The 20,488-nt window shown below is 40.2% G+C and overlaps 1 protein-coding gene across 1 annotated transcript; it reads right to left on the bottom strand.

The window, feature by feature from the left end:
* Positions 1–398: 398 nt before the first annotated feature.
* dgkaa (diacylglycerol kinase, alpha a) lies at positions 399–19,480 on the bottom strand. The gene is made up of 24 exons (XM_037684675.1): positions 19,298–19,480; positions 13,212–13,311; positions 12,815–12,891; positions 10,858–10,987; positions 10,600–10,674; positions 10,468–10,517; positions 10,296–10,370; positions 9,904–10,020; positions 8,448–8,565; positions 8,230–8,318; positions 8,005–8,124; positions 7,323–7,421; positions 7,008–7,094; positions 6,824–6,897; positions 5,536–5,610; positions 5,367–5,452; positions 5,186–5,275; positions 4,932–5,092; positions 4,773–4,837; positions 4,507–4,597; positions 4,216–4,402; positions 1,018–1,135; positions 786–846; positions 399–646 (listed from the first exon to the last, which is right to left on the bottom strand). The coding sequence occupies exons 2-24, from the start codon at positions 13,285–13,287 to the stop codon at positions 572–574; spliced, it is 2,196 nt and encodes a 731-aa protein (XP_037540603.1). The 5' UTR covers positions 13,288–13,311; positions 19,298–19,480; the 3' UTR covers positions 399–571.
* Positions 19,481–20,488: the final 1,008 nt, after the last annotated feature.

Here is a 20,488-nt window from a genome sequence, read left to right as displayed (position 1 = left end):
CTTCTGAAGTAAGTACTAACAGGTCAAACACCTTCAGCTTCTGTTTACTCGTTCCCGTTCTTCGTTTGTTTTTAACGTACTGTATATTTGGCTTTCAGAGCAGCATATTTACAGCCACAACAAATCATCAATACTACATGGTCTCTGCTCAAAGTGCACACACACGAGCTCTGAATGTCTTCTACATCAACAAAGACGATAGATTATGAAGGCACATGAAGCCAGATATTTGTACTGTGTATTTCTACACCAACGTCAGATATCAGTGAAGGATACTTCATTCTAACTTTACATGAGGTTTCTAAAGAGCAGCGCCTCCACTTCCTGTCAAGTCTTGAGACAGCAGCAGTGTAAATTAATGAAAACACTGAGATAGTTTGGTCAAAATCATTTTGGCCACGATGCAAACATTTCTTGTCATACAATGCCATGCATGCTAGAAATGTGTGCTATGGAGCCGTAAGATGCTTGAAAGGTTCTGTAATAATGTGGATACTCTACACCATACACTGATTCTATGATTAAAGTGTCAGTCTGTATACAGTGAGCTCGTGCACTCGGTCTGTGGGCTCTACTTGAAGAAACCTGAGGACTTGGCCTGTGGAGCCATCAACATACAGGCTTGGTTCTTGTGTGTGATGTGAATCTGAAAAGAAAATATGAGATGCAGATTATCCCGTGAGTCGCAACGATATCAAATCCAACATTTCAGTGGATTCACTGCGAACAGGAGGAAGCACTTGGATAGTAAAGCTGCCATGGGGTTTCTGTGCATGTGTTTTTACCGTGCAGGGGGGCTGCATCCACGGCTCTCCGTCGATCTGCATGGGTAATGCTTTCTTTGTCCTGCGTGTAAAGAGAAATTCACAAAATGAACCAGCAGCAAATGTGTGATTTCAATACAAAAAGGGTAAAAGCAGAGCGGTCTGGTTTGAGCACTGGTAACCAGTCTACATCAGGTACAAATCGTTAGCAGCACCGAGACCTGTCAAAACGTGTCCCGGCGGCTCTCTGTACCTGATGGTGATCTGGGAAGTTTTTGCAAGCCGCACAGCACTTTTGAGGCCGGTATAGATCTGTCCCATTTCCATGGCTCCTTCAAGGCCAACCACCTCCAGCCGACGATCACTGAGATCTGACAAACACAAACATGGAGTGAGGCCCCGTTATGGTCAGAAATGAGCTTCTCTTTGAGCAACAACTCAGTCATTTTAATCTGAGTTTACAGCATTTCATGAAACAACATTCCCCGAGTTTTCCCTGTGTGGAAAATGTGTAAGTCATTTTTCCAGGTTTTCCCAAATGTCCTTCCAGAGTTGCTGGAAACCTTGTTTATTCTGTACTGATTGTGAAATGAATGCAATTAAAAATAAAGGTTGTATGAATGAATTAAATACATTTTACACACTGCCTTCATAAATATGTTAAGTGCAAAGGTCTTCCTTTAAGTGCCATCCATCCATCCATCCATCCATCCATCCAATTAGCTTTCCAGCAATCACTGTGTGAGAGGTGGGGGACACCTTAGACAGGTCTCCAGTCCATCACAGGGACATATAGAGACAAACAACCATTCACTCTCTCACTCACACCTAGAGACAATTTAGAGTTACCAGTCAGTCTAAAATGCATGTTTTTGGTCTGTGGGAGGAAACTGGAGTACCCGGAGAAAACCCACGCATGCACGGAGAGAACATGCAAACTCCACCCAGAAAGGCCCCCAGCTGGGATTTGACCAGTGTAAACTGCTCATGAGAGCCATGATGGTTAGGTTATGATGGTCTTGTATTTAAAATGTGTTTAGATCAGGAGAACACAATCAGATCACAAAATGCTGAGTTACAAACACGTCTAAACGTGCTGGCTAACTGTGAGCTGAACTTCTGCTGTCTTTAAAGCTTGTTCTGTTGCCCTCAAGTGGACAAAAACATGAGTAAAAGCACATCGCCTCATCACAGGAGGGTTGGTTTCAATTATTCCGTAAGGTATTTCTGTAAAGTAGCCTTTTAGACATCTATTAAAACATGGGAGATTAATAGTTCTTCAACTTTGTTGAGCACTTCAATAAATAAACTAGAAAGTTCCTGGAGAAACTTTGACGGGGACTGCCAGGCTGCTGCCGATTTAAATTCTTGATTGAAAGTAATATGTGTTTGGGTTCGCTCTCAGCTACCTCTATACCAAATTTCAGCTGAATCGCTAAAAAAATGGGAGAGTTCTCTTTTTGTTTCTTTTATAGCTAAGTTGGCCATCTTGGATTTTTGATTTGCATTAGGAATGAACAACAAATCGCTCTCAGCTACAACCTTACTAAATTTCATCCCAATATATAAAAAAACAGATTTATAGTCAATTATGTGTTTGCTGAGGCTGCTGTGGCAGCCATCTTGAATCAAAATGGCTTCAAACGTTAATCAGTTTTAGAGATACATCTGCCAATTACGTTCTGCGAGTTTCAAACAAATCCAACACTGAGTTTCTGTTTCGTCTCTACACTCTTGGTCATGTGACTTGACAGCAGTTAGTGTGAGGAATGTTCTCATTCATTTCCTGTGGGAAAACATGGCGTCTTTGTTAGCAAAAAATGTCACCATGGTAACTACAACTGCCACCGGTCGTTTTGATAAAACTTTGTGGGGGTTCACATTGTGGTTCGTGCCACATTAACGTTGAAAACAAAGTAAGTTAACTGACACTCAGGAGAGTAGAATCAAGACTGCCTTTTAATTAACGTTATTATTATTATTAATAAATATTTAAATTAATAATTATTAACATTTATTATTAATAATGATCACTACTATTAATAGTGATTATTAGTATACATTATTGATTATTATTAATAATAAAATATTAATATTAATAATTTATGCTAATGTTAATTATCAATATAAATTATAATTTATATTGATATTAATAACTATTAACATTGTTAATTCATAATTAATGATAATAGGTTCCTTCCATGCACTGCATAATGCACTGCCTTCCTTGCATGTTGAACCAAAATGGCTCCATACGTTACTCAGTTTCTCTGAAGCGTTTTCTCCTATTCATTTCCTGTGGGAAATTTGGCATCTTTGTTAGCAAAATATGTCGCCATGGTAACTGCGAATGCCAATAAAAGTACTTGCACACTTCCTGGAGCCAGGCCGGTCATTTTGATATAACATTTGTGGGGGTCCACGTTGCGGTTTGGGCCGCAATAAAGTTGAAAAAGATACGTTTTTCAGGTGTAGAATAATAAGTGGGCAGTCACCAACTAGTTCCTGGAGTTGGTGGAAATATTGCGTCTCTGTTCACAACTTACGTCGCCATTGTAACTTGAAATGCCAATAAAAGTAATAGCACACATCACGGGGCCGAGCCGGTCGTTTTGATATAACTTTTGTGGGAGTAGACGTTGTGGTTCGGGCCGCATTAACGGAGATAGAAATGTAGACACACTTCCGAGGTGAAAAACAGCTTTGACAGGTTCTCACTACATGTATCATACTGTTCAAACACTGAAAACAACAAGTTTCTGTCACTACCTCTTAGTGTTCCCATATGTCTGCATAGTTGTTTTAAAAACTGCTCAAAATGTTTTTTTTGTTTATTTTTATAAAGTTTTCTTTTACTTCTCGGCTAAAGAGATATCTTACAGCTGGAAACTCGGAGCGCTCAGGGCCAGAATATGGTGAACAAAGAAGACAGATTTCAGTGTTTAGTTTGCAGCAGTTAAAGTTAAACAGTTTCTGATATCTACTTACTCTTTATGTACGTAACTGACACATGATGGGACAGCACCAGACATCAGCAGCTCGCTCATTGTACTCTTTTTAGGACGAGTGATAACTGATGTATTCACATAGGTGTTTATTTTGAGATTTTCTGAAATAAATTATGTGATGACGGTGAGGAAGACTCTGCAAAGCCTCTGGTGTGGTGTGTCTGCTGAGGAGTTTTCAGTTTTCACATGCAGCCAACAAAAGACAGGCCAGCTACCGTCTCAATTAGTCAGTACGTGGTTTTGTGTTGTGGCTGTGCAGTATGGTTAGTTTATGAGCTTTTAACCGATAACAGCTGCAAATCTGGATTTAGACTTTGCTAAAAAAAACAATCAACTAATGGGCTCTGCAGAGCTAAAAGGAACTTCCATATTAAACACACGTCACATGATGCGAAAAGGTTTAACTGCACCTTTTTATAGAGCTGAGGTCAGTGAAAACATACCTTGAGAAGTAATTTTCAGGACCTCTGGGTTGATGATCACCTCAGGCTCATCCTGACTTGTTAGCCCCTTAGTGTCCACTTTTTTGGTTTCACCCCAGAGGTTGGAGCCACCGTGCATGCTGGGAATGTTGAGGACAGCAACTCCTTCCAGAGAGAAGCCACTGAGGTCCAGAGGAGTGCCACAGCACTGGACAAAGTACAGTAAATCACAAAAAGAGAACAAAATCAGTAGTTAGCAGATGTTTTTTTAGAGGCTTGATTCTTAAAGACCGAACAAGCCGTTATAATTACCTCTATTGTTAAGCTTTCATTCAGTTTCTTGCAGGAAGCAGATATGGTTTCTGAAGTGGCAAATTCAAAATACCACAACTTGTTCTTCATTCTGCAGTTTCAAAAGAAGTGTATTTGAAGTTAAACTGGCAGGAACAGGAAACAGGAACATTTTGATAAAACTGAGGACTCTGAACTGAAACCAAGCCTTGCTGTGTGGAATGTGTCTGATTCTTTGGCTGCATTAGATGAAAACAAAATGAATCTGTTTTAATGAAGACACGTACCTGCTGTTAAATTTCTGAGGATGTTTCTCCCTCATTGTGTGAAAGCGATGAGCAATAGAGGCATCCTGTCAGAGCAGCACAACAAAGCAATGAGCCGTGCAGCTAACATTCCCACCAACTGAAAACAAACACTTCCCCTTGTGTGGCTGAGAAACTCACAACTCCTATTGAGAAGTAGTTGTTGATGATTTCATACGGCACTGGATCCCCCTTCTCCTGTATCTCATCTGATATCACATGCACGCTCCAGCGGTCCATGTGCACCTGGGAGCTGCCCTCGATGTCTTTAAGAATACGACCCAGGTCTTCTCCATCGTATCCTTTGGGTGGGAGAAGAAAATGTGACTGGGCTTGTTCATGTGCACAAATCTGAACTATGTCATTAATTTTATGTTCAAAGAAAACCTTCTCACCTCCACCCCAACGCAGACATCGTGCAAGGTCATTTCCTGTACCCAGAGGAAGTACAGCAACAGGTGGCCGTACCTGAAGGTTGGCTTTGTCTGAGTGCAATACATGGCAGAACACAAGAAAACAATAAGATGAGTTGGAATATTTTTATACATTTCAGAGAAACTGACCTGACAAGCTCACCTATAGCATCGAGAATCCAGCCAACTGTGCCGTCTCCACCGCATACCAAGATTCTGAAGTCCTCGAGGTGTCTGAAGAAGCTAAGTCTGAAACAGAGATCATGATGAGGACAGCACAATGAAACTGAGCTAAACAAGTTCTCAGGATTATGTGGTCTGAAACAACTCACCCTGGTCCAGGACCACCATTTGAAAGGGTGTACACCTGCCTTGGATTCAGTAAATACTGAAATTTACGCAGGACTCTGGAATGAGTAAGAGAGCAATTTGAACAATGTCCTCATATTGGAAAGATTGTGTTCTTAAATGTACTGTATTTTTCGCCTATAAGTCGTGTTTTGTTGCATAATTTACATGCCCTGAATCTTATACACCGAAGGGACAGATTTATGGATTTTTTCCCCATATTTATAAACCAATTTTTGGCAGAAATATGACCGTTTTCATTCATTCTGACTGAAAAAAAAGAGAACAGTGCCACTTTTAGCCACTAGATGGCAGCAGAGTAGTAGTAGTAGTAGTAAGGCATGCCATTGTATCATATTAATAGGTAAAAGTGGCTAAAATGACAAATTCAAAAAGTTGAAGACAAAAAACAACTGGACTTTATTTATTATACTTTCAGTGTTTCCCCTAGTTAGCTTGCCATGGCGGGGTGCTTATCTCATCCATGATTTTTGCTGATGGGGGGGACGGAGACATGTCTGAGCACAGCTTGTACTAACAATTTTTGAGAGGGGGCGGGGGGCGTTCAGCATGAGGGAAGAGGCAATGTGAGTGCTGCCTTGGGTTTTTTAGCTAGAGAGCTTGTATTTTATGCCGCTACCTTAGTGATACGTCAGTGCCGGTTGGGGGTGGGAGGGGCAAATTCAGTTTGGCGGGGTGCTCAGTTTTGTTGGCGGGGTGGGGCCTGTACAATGGTAGGGGAACCACTGACTTTATACTTTATAGATTTTTTCTTGAACTTTTTTGAATTTACCATGTCCTGGATGACTGAGAATCTTCACCAGCTATTAATGACACAATCAGCTTGCCATAACCTCCCACCTTCGTTCTGCTCGCTGCTTGGAGCAACCGTCAAACCAGCTGCGTTGCCCTGGCGAAATGCAGCTAATTTGACCATTAAAGTGCATTTATTAAGTAAAAGTTCAACTGAGACACACCTTTACTATGATTTCAAGCAAACAATTAATTGTTTTAGGTGTCTAGCTTGTTAAATTCTTGTTAAAGTCCTCCCGTGCACACTTCCACGGCCGCCATTTGGCAGCCCAGCAATTTTTGGCACAACACCGGCCCACATTTCTGGGATGTCAGCGGTGATGCGTAATAGATGCAACGTATACGGCGAAGCGACATATTTATAGATTTTTCTACTTTATTAGACATATTTGGACTGATGAGGCTAATAGGGCAGTGCGACGCGTACGGTGGAAAATACGGTAATCTTTCTGGACTCACCTTTCTCCCTGCTTCCCACCACTTTTAGGGTTGACAAACACTAGAAGAGGATGGGTATTTGGCACAGGGCTGATCTGTTGGCGTATAAACAACTTATAATCACGCTACTGGCAACAAACATAAATATAACTAATCTTCCAGTAGTCTATAGATGGTTATCAGCTCATTATGATAAGAACCCCACCTGCAGCACTTGTCCTTCAGGAGTAATGTTGAGGTCACTCTCATCCGTTGACCCTGAGCAGCCATTCTTCACATTGTTTGGTCTCTCCTTTTGGGTAAAAAAAAAAAACAAAAGCATATACTTGTAAGAAATAAATACATAACGTGACAGTCTAATAGCATTTTTTTTTTAATTTAAGGATAAGAAACAAACTACTCAATGTATCCATTAAAATGCAGCACGGAGGATGTGTTTATCAAAAACAAGACACAGCCCTGACTGACAGGTTCTGTGTTGGTGTGTGAGGCGCAGTTTGCACTGAGGATCATTTTGTACCTTTATAACAGGATATATTGCCCACGGAGGCAGGACATGGTCTCTGAGCGGTCCACAGGTACACTCTGTTGGCTCCTGGTCTGCACAGTCATCATGGCACTGAAAAACACAAACAGATGACATGTTACATCACACCTCACAGCAGTTGTGATTGACAGAATCTAAATGTATACGTAGGAATATATACGTTTTACACTTCTGCTGTCTTGGACGTTTAAAGCATTTAAAAGAACATTTTCATAACTTGAACACATCCAAACCCTTTCACACACTTTGATAAATAAAAACAGAATTTAAAACCCTGCAAGTCTTGTTCTATACACTGATTTTAAATAAATGTTCACTCCTGCCGGCCCAGATAAACCAACAGTTTTATATTTGGACCTTCAGCATGCAGATGGGTGTTGTGCTCATCCATGTTTTGTTCGGCTATGAGTTTAGGCATAAAAATATTTTTGGGGTTATCCAACAGCAAATGACCTCTTCGTTTGTAAATATGACCAAATATTTTGTCTTCTCACTTGAAAAGTGATCAGCTGGGTACATTATTTCAAAAACAGTCTCTAAATGTATATGACGCAGTGACACTACAATCTGTAAAACAAGAGTTCTGCTTTTTTACATCTTGTAGGTGCATTACATGTTTAAAAATAAAAACTAACACTGTAAGATGTTTCCTCACCATGGTGTGACACCACACACAGCGTTTGCCCGTTAAGCCTTGGAAGCTCTTGATCTTCTTTTGGCATCGATCACACTTTCTTGAATCGCAGTTCCCACTCACCCAGTCGTGCGTTGGAACCTGTAAAGTGGGACGCATGTTCTCATGTAAAGGTATTAAGAAGGATCAAATATAATTTAAACTCTGCATTTTACTGTGAAGACTGTTGTGGAGACACCAGCATACCCCAGTTTCTTTCTTTGACTTGACGTACGTCCTGGTACAAGGAGCTGGGTTCTTGTTAGCACAACGTCCATGAACTGTGTACTTGCAACCTGCACAGCAGTACACACAAATATCTAATTAAAATCTGTATCAAATGTGTAATTTGTAGGACAAAAATGGGTCATGAATATTTGACGTCCCTGCAGTGTCGCCCTCCTCTGGAGAGTTCAGGTACTCACAGGTGCAGCACAGGCCTTGCTTCCTCAAACCCAGCAGCATGCTCTGACACACGTTGCAGTACACGGGCGATTTAAAGTTTTTCAACCTCCAGAGGTGCTGCCCGTCCTTTTGGGTCATCTGATCATTGAAGGAAAAATCATTCATGGCAAGACAGGGAAAAACACAACAAGTCATAAAGTCCTGATGCATGCTCAATAATCCAGGTAGATAAATCTAACCAGGTCAGTTCAGACCGAAGAAGTCTTTTGGATAAAAGATGAAACGTTTCAACAAAGAAGAATCATCCAGAGGACCTGACTCCACCTGGTTAGATAACAAGTCATAGTTGATGTTCTTCAAACACATCTGTACTATGAATAGAACTTTCTGAAAGGTGGGCAATCATGTTTTTGCCAAACACATACTTTAAGTGTGACATCTGACGATATTGCATGAGATTTTAGTTATTTTGAAGGATTTGGCCAAAATAGCAATAACTCCATCCGTCTTCATTTTAAGATGATCTTAATTTTGGCGTGAAATGTTGCGAGTACTATGCTTTCCTTCCAGGAATGCTGTGCCTTTAATTAAATTTATAATCTTACCAAAACATTTTATGCATGTAGAGTGGCCTTTTGTTGCTGTTTTATTTCACCCATTCATGATTCATTTTGTCTGAATGAAGCTCACCCAGTGTGCTGTACTTAGTAACTCCACACATCAATGCCATTAATAGTGGACACCATCATGGAAACTCAAATTAAGCCTGATTAACATCTTCACCATTACAAGATTATAGGACAGGGCTGTGTGTTTGCAGAGCAACCGGTTCCCTCACACAGAATAAACACAAAAATGCTTTTTTATGACGTGACGTATAATGCCTGCCTCTCTCCAGCTGCATGAGGTATAGTGGGCCGCACACAGCTACTTTGAGGGGGCTGAATTCACACCCCACGCTTCGAATGTCCAGTGGTAGCTGGAAATAGCTAGAGGGGAAGTCCCTGGCATTGTTGTTGCAATCAAACCAATAGATAGAATCAAGTTTGTGGGTTGAGATCGCTGCAGTGCAGCTTCTACATTCTGACCAACAAAAAACATATTTTACAAAACAAGCATGGTCTGTGCAGATTGAAGGGTGTTTTTATGTGCACCGTGTACGTCAGATTTCTTTTCTCTCTACAGCAGCAGCAGAAGTTGATGTTTTATGCTGGCACTTAGATGGTGCAGAGTAGGTGGAAAAACACTCCAGCATTATGGTGGTGCAGAGCTCGCATAGGGCGGATGACATTACCACACCCTGTAACACTGAGTCGGCATAAAGGCCCTTAGAGACGAGGAGGAGGAAGCAAAGGACAGAGGAGAAGCACTACAAGGCCAAGATTTCAAACAAGCTGCTACTTTCACACACCTGCTGTTAAGAAAAGCTTGAGCTCAGCTTTTAGTGCTAATACCTTAAGAAAATGAAATATGCACCTTTAAACCCAGCAGGACGAGCAAGGGGACGTTGTTCATGCCTCCTTCTACCCACTCATCCAGAGACACTGTGCCGCTGCTGTCAGCATCAATCGCTGTCATCATGTCCTTCAGAACCTAATGAAATCAGATTTACCTATTATCCAATCAGCGCACACATTTTCACCACGTAAAAATGATCATATGGTTTCTGAAACCAGTCCTGCATGGCAATCAGTGAATTCTACATATAAGACATTTTATCTTTCAAAGGATGAGCTCTACGTGTGATGCAACACGAGTCTACCTGTAGATGCACTGAATTTATGGCAAGAGATGAAAGTACAGTTTGTGCTCAGTTTCATTGGTTTGTAGAACGTTTGTCTTCCAGGACAGAGCATTCTGGGACTTACAGGCTTCAGCTCTGACACATCCCAGTCAAGATATTCTGCAGCATGCATCATCTGAGCAATAATCCGATCTACTTCCTAATAACAAACACAAATACATACATTAAACGTTTTGTGCCTGGTATGATAAAATATTTTTAGAGTTGTGTTGCAAACTATTGTCTCAACAACTTACAGAGCTGTCAAGTACTCCATTACCATCTCTGTCATAGAGCCTGAAAGCAACTGAAGAGAACAAGGAAATGAAAGAGGAAATGAAAGAGCGTCACTTAAGTGATCCTGGTCAGAAAATAAACAAAGGACTTACATTCTAGTTTATCCCTGGGCTGGCCATCCTCCAGGAGAGAGAAGTAACATGAAACATCCTTGAGGAAGACCTCCTCTACAGAAGAGATGGAGGAAAGGGAGAGGGCTGTAAATACTCTGCTTATCATTTCTGCACAAAGAGCGCTGAACAGACGCGCAGCGATAAACGACTGTGCAGCAAATAGTTCATAATGTAAAGTGATAAGGGCCTGCTGTAAAGTGAAGGGAATGAGTTGCTTGAATACATAAATAATCTCACTAGTGCCGTCTTCCTGGGTGGGTTTAGAGTTCTGGAAGGAGCGGAAGAGTCGTTGGCAGAGATCTGAAGGGAAATCCTCCACTTCTAAATAAGTCTTCAGGAACTGACGAAAGCCTTCTTCATTTATGCACTGAGGAGGGGAGACATAAATGAGAGGTATATTTTGATTTTAACTGGTTTAGTATGTTCAATAAAATGGCTGAACTCTCTTTATATGGTGTGATTAGTAGCTTCTGCATTTTTCTAATTCAACTCTTGTGAAGATAAGGGAAGGTGATGAGCACATTGAAACTAACACTTAAAATTTTGTGTTACTTGTAAAAAAAAAACATCTTGATCTTAGGTGCATGTATGCTGTGTTGATTAAAATGCTTTCAAAAATCCAAGACACTACTCACCCATAAGACACCGTTAAAATGCAAAAATATGCACAACTGAAATTGGTCTGATTGCAGTTTTTTGTGTGTGCCAGTAAGATAAAACGAACAAAAAAATAAAAAGTAGCTCCTGATTTAAGATTCCACTCCATCTGCTCGGCTTGACAGATGGACTGGAGTCACATGATATTCTGCTGTGGGGCTAACAAGCAGTATTCCCCAGACAATGGTGAACCATAAATCCATTTCATGTTGATGTTATTCTCCTTTCCTGGCTGATACCCTGCAGAGATGCCCCAGTAACACTTAGAGCTTCATCAAGCCTGTTCCAGCAGATGGAGGACAAAGCCCAGAGGAACTGCCTCACTACTCCGATTAGAAATGTACAAGTAATAATTTCACCGCTCTATTTATTCACACATTTCTGATATTTTAACATTTATGCATTGCTAGCTGCTGAAAGCAGACGATGATGTTTTAGCACGTGTCTGTGTGTCTGCCTGTTAGCAAAATAACTTGTGAACCACTGGCAAAATTGATCAAAACTCTCAGAAAGTAATCACTGGAGTCTGTGTGTCTGTGTAGCTGCCACAGACAACTGAGCAAAAACACAAAAATGGCTGTAACTCAGGCAGTTTCACAGATAATGTGTTAAAAATACATATGGTAGTAGCTGAGAGTCACAAACTCCAAGCGCTACACACTGCGTGAGATATTTGCTTTAACTGCTGAAGTTGACCCCATTTGTCTGTTAGCAAAAAATCTCACAAACAACTGGATGGATTAAAAAAAACTTTCAGAAAGGACTCTTTATAAACATCTTTAACTTAACTTGGCTAACTGATTAGTTGTTTCTTAATTGACTGACTAATTGTAATGAACGAGCACAAAGCTGTCTGTAATTCAGTCAGTGTTACTGATATCAAGCTCAAATCTATTGTGGTAAAAACTGAGTTATTCAAAAAAATATTCTGAGCGTGAGATCTCACAGTGATGCTGGAGTTTGTGCAGAATATTATTTTCAAGGTTTGACCTCATCATAGCTTCATCGTGTCTCAACATTCATCTTAGCCTCAAACTCTGGCAGGACGGGCAGCAGGCGATTCTTTCATTTCCCATAGTCAAACTTTACATTTAAGATTTTTTTAAATAAAACTGAATGTAGCCAGATCCCATCAATAACGAGTACATTTGTTTTCGGCACTAATTAGTTGGCAGTGTGGGCTGCTGTCGTACAGAACTTTAAAGATCTACTTTTAATTACATTTGTGCTTATACTGCACGAGGACTCCCTGTAAAGCAGGACCTGCTACGTGAGCAAACCTAAGGAGGTCATTTACATTTGCAGCCTTGCCTAAATGTGACAGCTTGGTCGAATTGATCGATAGGTAGAAATCTAATTAGACAGAAAAGGATAATTAATAACTGTCCAATATACATGAATCACAGTCCCATTTCACACTAGCACAGCTGCGCTCATAACTCTTTCGTTGCTGGGTTTATGTGCAGCTGACATCAGTGTGAGTCAGTTATGGAGGGGTGGACTTGACTGCGTACATCAGGACACACTGTCCCCTCACCTCTCCGTGCCTGTGCTGGGCCAGTCTGCCATCTTTATCGAACTCCTTCAGCACATCTTTCACCTTCAAGCTGCAATCTGGAAGCAACAACACACACGTCACAAAGATGCGCAAATAAAAAGAGTTCACCGAAATTTAAATCTTCAGTGGGTATCTGATTAAATGTTATTTAAAAATGTATTTGTCTGAAATACAACAATATATGTGTATGAATAACTTGCAAAAAATAAAAAATAAATAAATAAACGTGGTAGAGTATTGTTGCCTCCTCCAGATATGAGAAATCATGAGCGAGTGTAAATGAGCGTGTGTGGGTGGAAGTGTGTGCGGGGAGGGATGTTAAGCGCTGCAGAAGCTGCCCGCCCGCCTGCTCGCCTGCTCGCCTGTCTGTACTCACATTCAATGTACTGTTGTAGCTGGATAAAGTCGACAGGGTTCAGTTCCTTCACCTCTGGGTTTGTGGGGGCGGACATGGTGCCTGCTTCTGCACTAACTGCCTGTGAACATACAGGCGAGAGGAGCAGTGAGATGTAGACGGAGAGAAAAGAGAAGGTGGGTGAACAGCAGACAGCTTCTTTGTAGAGCATAAAAGCATGGCTGCAAGCAGAAGATAGCATCTTCCATCTCTCACTATAGCAATCCATAACTGTAAAGAGAGAATGAACCACTGAGGGGGAAGCAGAAAGAAAGTGCAACGTGCACACGTGAAAATCTTAAAGATACTTTTCTGATTATTTGTAAACACGTTCTCTTATAAGCCACAGCATCAGAACATGGAACCAGCCAGATGAAACTGGGTCTGTCTGAAATTACGTCTTCCAAAAGAGACCCACGATACTTTTACTCTAGAGAGTCTCTGCACCTCAAATCTGTTTCAGACTCACTGACCCAAATTAGGTTTTGACAAAGGGACTGCTAAAGAGACTAGGAAAGAGGGACGTGATGTGTTAGATAGAAGAGACAAACAAAGCATCTTTAAATAGAGGTTACAAAAACCAGTCTGGTTTGAGCAGGGGGCCTCCCCACATATGAAAAAGAAGAAGACTTAAATGTCACACGGGGTCGAAAGTGAACGACTCGTCTGCAGCTGATACACAGAAGGCGCTCTGAAGTGCAGCAAAACTCACGACGTGTCCCAGCATGTACAGGTGGGAGTGAGGCCTGGATCAAGGCGTGCACGTTTGTTGTGGTTGCTTTTATCAGCATTAAGCAGCTGCTGAACATAATGGAAGCCAACAGGAGAACAAGCAGACACATATACGCTTCATTACTCATTAAAGACGAGAGAAAGGAGTTGATGGACAGATGAAAGTGGTCACCTGGACATCCTGTTGGATGTTGCTGTCCACAGTGCACGACACTTAAAACAGCTCAACAAGTAACGCACCGACAAACCTCAAAAATACTTCAAGGAGTTAAAATCAATATTTATAGCCAAGAAATGTGAACTATCCGTCAGGTCTGTCATAAGAGGAATTATACAACAGATGATTTGACTCATCAGTACTCTGGTATCAACACATGCACTGCACTTATCTACAATATGCAATAAATTAGGATAACAGTGTACAATCTATTATGTATTAGCAAATTATTAAACAAACGTGCAGAGTCCCGTTCTTGCACATGGTCATTATTTCCATTAGTCTTTTTGATCATGTCAAACCTTCATCTCATGTTAAACTATAAATATTTTTGCTGCTGTGAAGTTATTTAACTGCATGTGCAGACGATTGCTGCACGAGAACACATTGGTAACTTTGGCAGCTTTACTTAAGAAAACAACAGAAGGTTTATTGTTTTTTAAATGACCTTTAATTGTGTAATCACAACAATCTGCACTAGGGCTCATATAAATTACATTTCCATTAAAAGTATTACACTACCGTACTGTAAATGAACACTTCAATAGAAAGCAACAGATGCAACTTTGTATTGCTTTCTTTTTTTTTTATTTACCCGTTGATAAAGTTAAAACGATCATTTAAATGTTTGCATACAGATTGAAAATGGAACGTAAAACAACAAAGTTTAAAAAGAGACAGACAATTTAAAGTGATGCAACCTGCACATTCAAGTTGGAAGGATGAGAAACGAAACATCTTCGTCTAACATGAAACAAAGTCCAGTTGCCTGTTTAAGGATTTGTTGTGCCGGACGACTGAGAAGCTACACAAGCACAAAGAGCGCTACATGGAGAAAATAAACCTCGCCAGGCTTTATAAATTGTTTAGAGTTAAATGATATACATTTATACAATTAAAAACAAAACAATCTACAGATAAAAATTAAATATTTTAGATTTGTTAATTTTTTTTAGTAAACTATGAAAATCTCTTTTAAAAACTTACGAGGGAATATTTAGCTCTAAAGCTAGATCAACTTTGTACCTGGTTAGTTATAAAAACTTGCATATTATCCCCCACAGACACTAAATGAAAGCGCAGTAGTTTTAAACTGAGGCGGATGAGAAGGCGTGCACTGTAAAGGTTTCGTCACGTGCTCGAGTGCAGCTGCTGCAGGTACGAGTGGCGGCCGCCTCCCTGCGCTGAACAATCAGTGCTCAAAAGGATAAAGAACGCACGGAGACAACAATCATGTGAAATAACCTCCACTGCCTACTTGTGATTTGGATCCATTAGCTCTCCTTGGACTCTGAAAGTCCACACTGTTCTCACTTAATTCCCTCAAAAGGTCAGCGGCGTTGCCTAGCACTTCTGTTTATGCAGCCAACGTGGTGGGCCCGGCCAGTATTGACAGAAAAGTGGCACATGAAGGAATCATGAAAAGCCGACTCGACTGATCACCAGACGACTGTTTATCCATCAAACATCCTCCAGACTCCATCTTCAAACATTGTCTTATAAATAAACTAAAAATAGGCGTTTGACTTTATTTGGGCAAGTCTTATTTTAGAAACTTACCAGAGTTGGGTTTTTTTTTTTTTACTAACTTTTATGCTCTCCAACATCATGTGACATCAAGAGCAGTAATGTTTTCATCTTTTCTCTCTCCAGCTGAGCAACATTATTTTTGTCTGCTTCATCACAATCTTGAGCCTATCTGTGTAATCTGATTCCTCACTTCCTGATTAGATAATGATTTGCATGCACAATGCAGGGGGGAATCAGGGCCGGTGGGAACACGGCGCACAGGAAGAAGCATTCCATGTGCTTAGAGGAGAAATGAATAGAGTAATACATTCAGAGCCAGTTGTCTGCCTTCAGAAACATGGAATGGACTTCTGGAAAACAATGGCATCAACTTAATGAGCGTACAGAAGCAGGCATAAATATTTCAGGGGGTTTGAGAGGGCCTGAAGCTTGAAAAGACTAAATACAGACCGTGTGACTGACTCAACTCTCAGTAAGGTCACGCTGGTGGACTACAGTTAAATGGCAGCTGCTTTATGAGGGAACTGTTTATATTTCTTATAGAAACATTAATGTGGAAAAATGTTGTGTGGATGTGTGAAAGGTCTAAATGTGAGCAAATCGGATGTCATTTAGGACGGGTTTATCGTTTAAACAAATTGCTGCTCCACGTAGTCAGTTCAGAAAGACGTGCACAACATTTACCATGAGGAAATATGAAAAAAGACATCACCGTTAAATGTTGAGCTACAGCTTCTGAAAGCAACATTTATAACTTCCTTATAGACATAACACAGTAAAATAATTAATTGTAACAGCAGAATGTAAAGCTGTCAACAACAATAAAAGCGCTCTCTTTACAGGAATCATTTTGTTTTACAGGGACGACCTTTTCCATGAGTGCTAATGTTTGTGCGAGGCGTCGTAACGCCCACGCCTCAAGTCAAGGAAATCTGCTGTTTTTGCAACACTCGCAGGGTGTAAGTCACTGACGTTGTCATTCTGTGGTTGGAAAAGACCATTTTGGTTCTTTGAACAACAACAAAAAAAGTGATAATGTTGAGCTGTTGTGTTCTTCCTGAAACGACAACATTGTCTTCAGTGAAGCATGAGCAGATCGCATCAGGTTAATAGAGGGAACGCAGCGACATGCACGGTTGCTACGGAAAGAGTTTCCCTCCATCAGCTGCTCTCCGTCAAAGCACCGATACGGGTGACTAACAGGTAGGAGGATCCGCAGACAGAAAAGGAATCAGCCAGCTCAGGCAGGGGGAGCCCAGTAGTTAGCTTTGAGTCTTCCCCCTTTGGCTACGCCTCCTCCAGTACCACCAGTGTTAAACAGAGGCCATGCTCCAAACTACATTCAACATGCAGATGTTACCATGACTCACTGCATGAACAACGAATACGTCTTTACTATAAATGGACAGTTAGCTCAACGGGCTACTTTGCAGCTTAAAACAGAAGTTACAAAGCACTATCAGAGAAAAGAGGCGCTTCTGAATGTTTACTCAAACTCTTAAAAGCTTCAGAGAACCACTAACGAAGCTGTTTTGAAGCTTTTCCCTTCCTTGACTCCCTGCCAAATGCAATGCTGGCTCTTATATATGTGATATAAATTGCTAAATTATGCTAAAGAACATTATGAATAAGGGATTTCTAAACAAAAAATAGAAAGGAATATTCTCAAAAGTAGTGACAAAAAACAATAAATCTGTGTAGTCACAGCTGAGCAGAGTTTCAAAACAGGGCTTTCCCTTGTTCATAACTCTGTGGTGATATGTGAGGAACCGGATGGTATGCTACAGTCTCCACTTAGAAAAAACACTGGATAAAATAGAACACAATAAATATAGAGTGTAAATCATGCCAAAAATGAAAAATAGAAAAGGACCTCAACCACAGAATGAATCACCGACTTCTTGGAAAATGTAGGCGAGACTTCACTCGCTCCCCAGCTTCAAAGTGAGGACTGCCCATCATTCTGAGTTCAGACTTGAATGTGACTTATGTAATAGCTTTTTTGTGGAGGCAGTCTTGTAGAACAGCAAGCTGTGCTTCGACAGAAAGAGGGAAAAAGGTACAACCTGACCAGACTTGCAAGGTAGCATGCTGTCATACAACAACCACAGTTTTATTTGTAGAAGTATTTGCATATGTATGAGGAGATCTTTAGTTTCCCACGGATTTACCAACAACTGGAAAAAAAGATTTTTTTTTATGTGATCAAAAATATCATTTTAATAATATTTTCCACTATCATATTAGTAATTCAAAGAATTAGGATCATCAGAAAGTGTGAGACGTTTAGTCGGTTCATAGCACTACCATACGATGATGTATATGTTACACTCTCACTATTAACTACTTTATTCCCTGTAAAAAAAAACACACACACACAAAAAAGTATTTTCAGTGGGGATGATGATGTTTTTTCATAAAACATTTAAATTTGCTTTTAAAGATCAAAAATTAGTGAAACTAACTCAAGAGAACAAGTTACAACATGTTAAGTGCTCACTGGTGCTGTTTTATAAAACACAAATTCATATTTAGCAGCTATTACATGATTAGTGCTCGATGAGGAGATAATAAAGGAAGTGAGGGCTAAAAACAAAATAGAACTGCTAAATTTAGAGAAGCCAAATAATCCATGAACAAAATAATCTTTAACACTATTTCCTGGACTAAAACAGCTTCACCTCATTACGCAAACTAAACCACCAAGTAAACAATATTTAAATGAACTCACAGGTTATTGACTCACATGTGAGCATCAAAAAGGAGCAATACTGACCTAACTACAGCGCCGACTTTCTGTGGCCTAAATACATTTACAACAACAAATGAATAACAAAAAGCATAAAAAAGCGCGAGGAACAGAAACCATTTTGATCTACCTTTTCCTTTATGTTGTGATTTTGCACTTAACATGACAGCTGAAAGTGACACTCATCATTTACTATGAAAATAAGAGTAACGGGAGCTGTAAGTAAACAATGACCTCACAGAAGTGACAGTGCCCACCAACGCCCACCTCACACCATGAAAGACTTGGCAGTCACAGTACTGGCATTAAACAGTGTAACCTGAGATGCTCCATGTGTGTTGCAGGTGATTTTTCAGAGTTGCCACCAGGACTGCGAAATATCCTTTAACACACATATAATCAGAGGCGTGTCACTCAGATATATCTTATCACATACAAACAGTAACCCATTTGCTAGTGACATATTAGGTTGTAAACTGTGTTGACAATTTAAAGAAAAAGTAGACTTGTCAAACATGTACCTGCCTGTGGTCATCAGAAAGTGTCCTCACTTGAGCAACCTGATATGATCAGTCATTTCAGCAAAGGGAACTGAAATGATGCCTATTTGTGCTCCTTCCAATAAAAAGCAGAGCACTCAGCAGACATGCTTGTTTTTCTGCTGAGTGAACTACTCTGTTGTTACCACATGTGCAGAACTCACGGCTGGTATTTCCAGCGAGCTACTGACGAAACGCAAAACCTGAGGGCTAAAATTATCCTTCGGTGTTTGACGTTATTCTGTGGCTAAGACCGAGACACTTCAATCAGCGCGAGTTACTGTGTTTGCGGCTCATTTACCTTTCTGTCGACGATCCGTCCTTCTGCTCTTTTGATCCGTATTTACCGAGCTCGTCGTGGTGCAGCGCTGCAGCCGTGTACGACCCTGCTTGGGGCCGAGAGGCAGAGCAAAACTTCAAATGGAGGCGGCAGGTCGTCGGAGTGGAGGCAGTGAAGTGGAGCAGGGCAGGGAGTGAGAGCTCCCCTCCCGTCCAACACAAGCACCGCCTCGGCTGCCCTCCTCCACAGCCCGCCGCAGGCATCCATCTGCAAGCTCCACACTATGAGCCTTAACTCAGCATCATTATTACGCTCTAATAAAGTAAATCCATGCAGAATAAATGTAATAGACCTAAACAAAACAAATTATACTTCATTCATAAAAGTTTTAAGGAGCCTTCTGTAAATTAATTAAAACGGACTGAAACAGCCAAAGGTAAGTAAGAAACGTCTCTACATAAAATAAATACTGAGATCTGTACAGCACAACCTATAATAGCAACAAAATAATAATAATACCACATATCTTTTAAAAACCTATGCACTGGTAGCTAAAGGAACAGCCGCTAATTATTAGCTTGATGCTATGAGACCTCAGATACACTTTTGTTGTTCATATTTACATAAATTTGTATTTACATACTTGTAGGAGCAGTGGTCATTTCTAAAAAAATAACAAATAACACTAAAATGAAATGAAGTCATACTTTTAACCGAGATAGAGTAGAGCAGTTAACGGTACAAATGTGTACCTAGCTAGCTACATGCTATGAAGTCCACGAGCAGTTTGCGCGTGCCTTTGAATTCACCTCTAGCCAATCAGAAACGAGTATTTTCCATCATACAAATTTATAAAGTTCACATTATATTTAATATATTACAAATACAACATTGTATGTTAATTATAAGCAATCATGTATTTTAGTTTTGTTATTATTTATCATTAGGCTGAACACCCAACAGTGCGCAAAGATCAAAGAAAAATTACCTTAATGCTTCAGCAGAATACCAATTATTACTGTATGTCCAATATAACTTTTACATTTTAAGCATTTGTGTTTATATTTGATAGGTATATTTTACTATTAATTTATGAACGCTAGATCCACAGGCAGCACAATTAAAATTACCTGGTATGTTTGTGTGTTCCCTCGTTTATCGGAGGATATATATATATATATATATATATATATATATATATATATATATATA

The sequence above is a fragment of the Nematolebias whitei genome, chromosome 11 (genome assembly GCF_014905685.2).
Source record: "Nematolebias whitei isolate Nwh7 chromosome 11, NemWhi1, whole genome shotgun sequence".
NCBI classification, from domain to species: Eukaryota; Metazoa; Chordata; class Actinopteri; order Cyprinodontiformes; family Rivulidae; genus Nematolebias; species Nematolebias whitei.
Note: the sequence above shows the minus strand (reverse complement) of the source record. Positions and strands in the feature narration are given on the sequence as shown.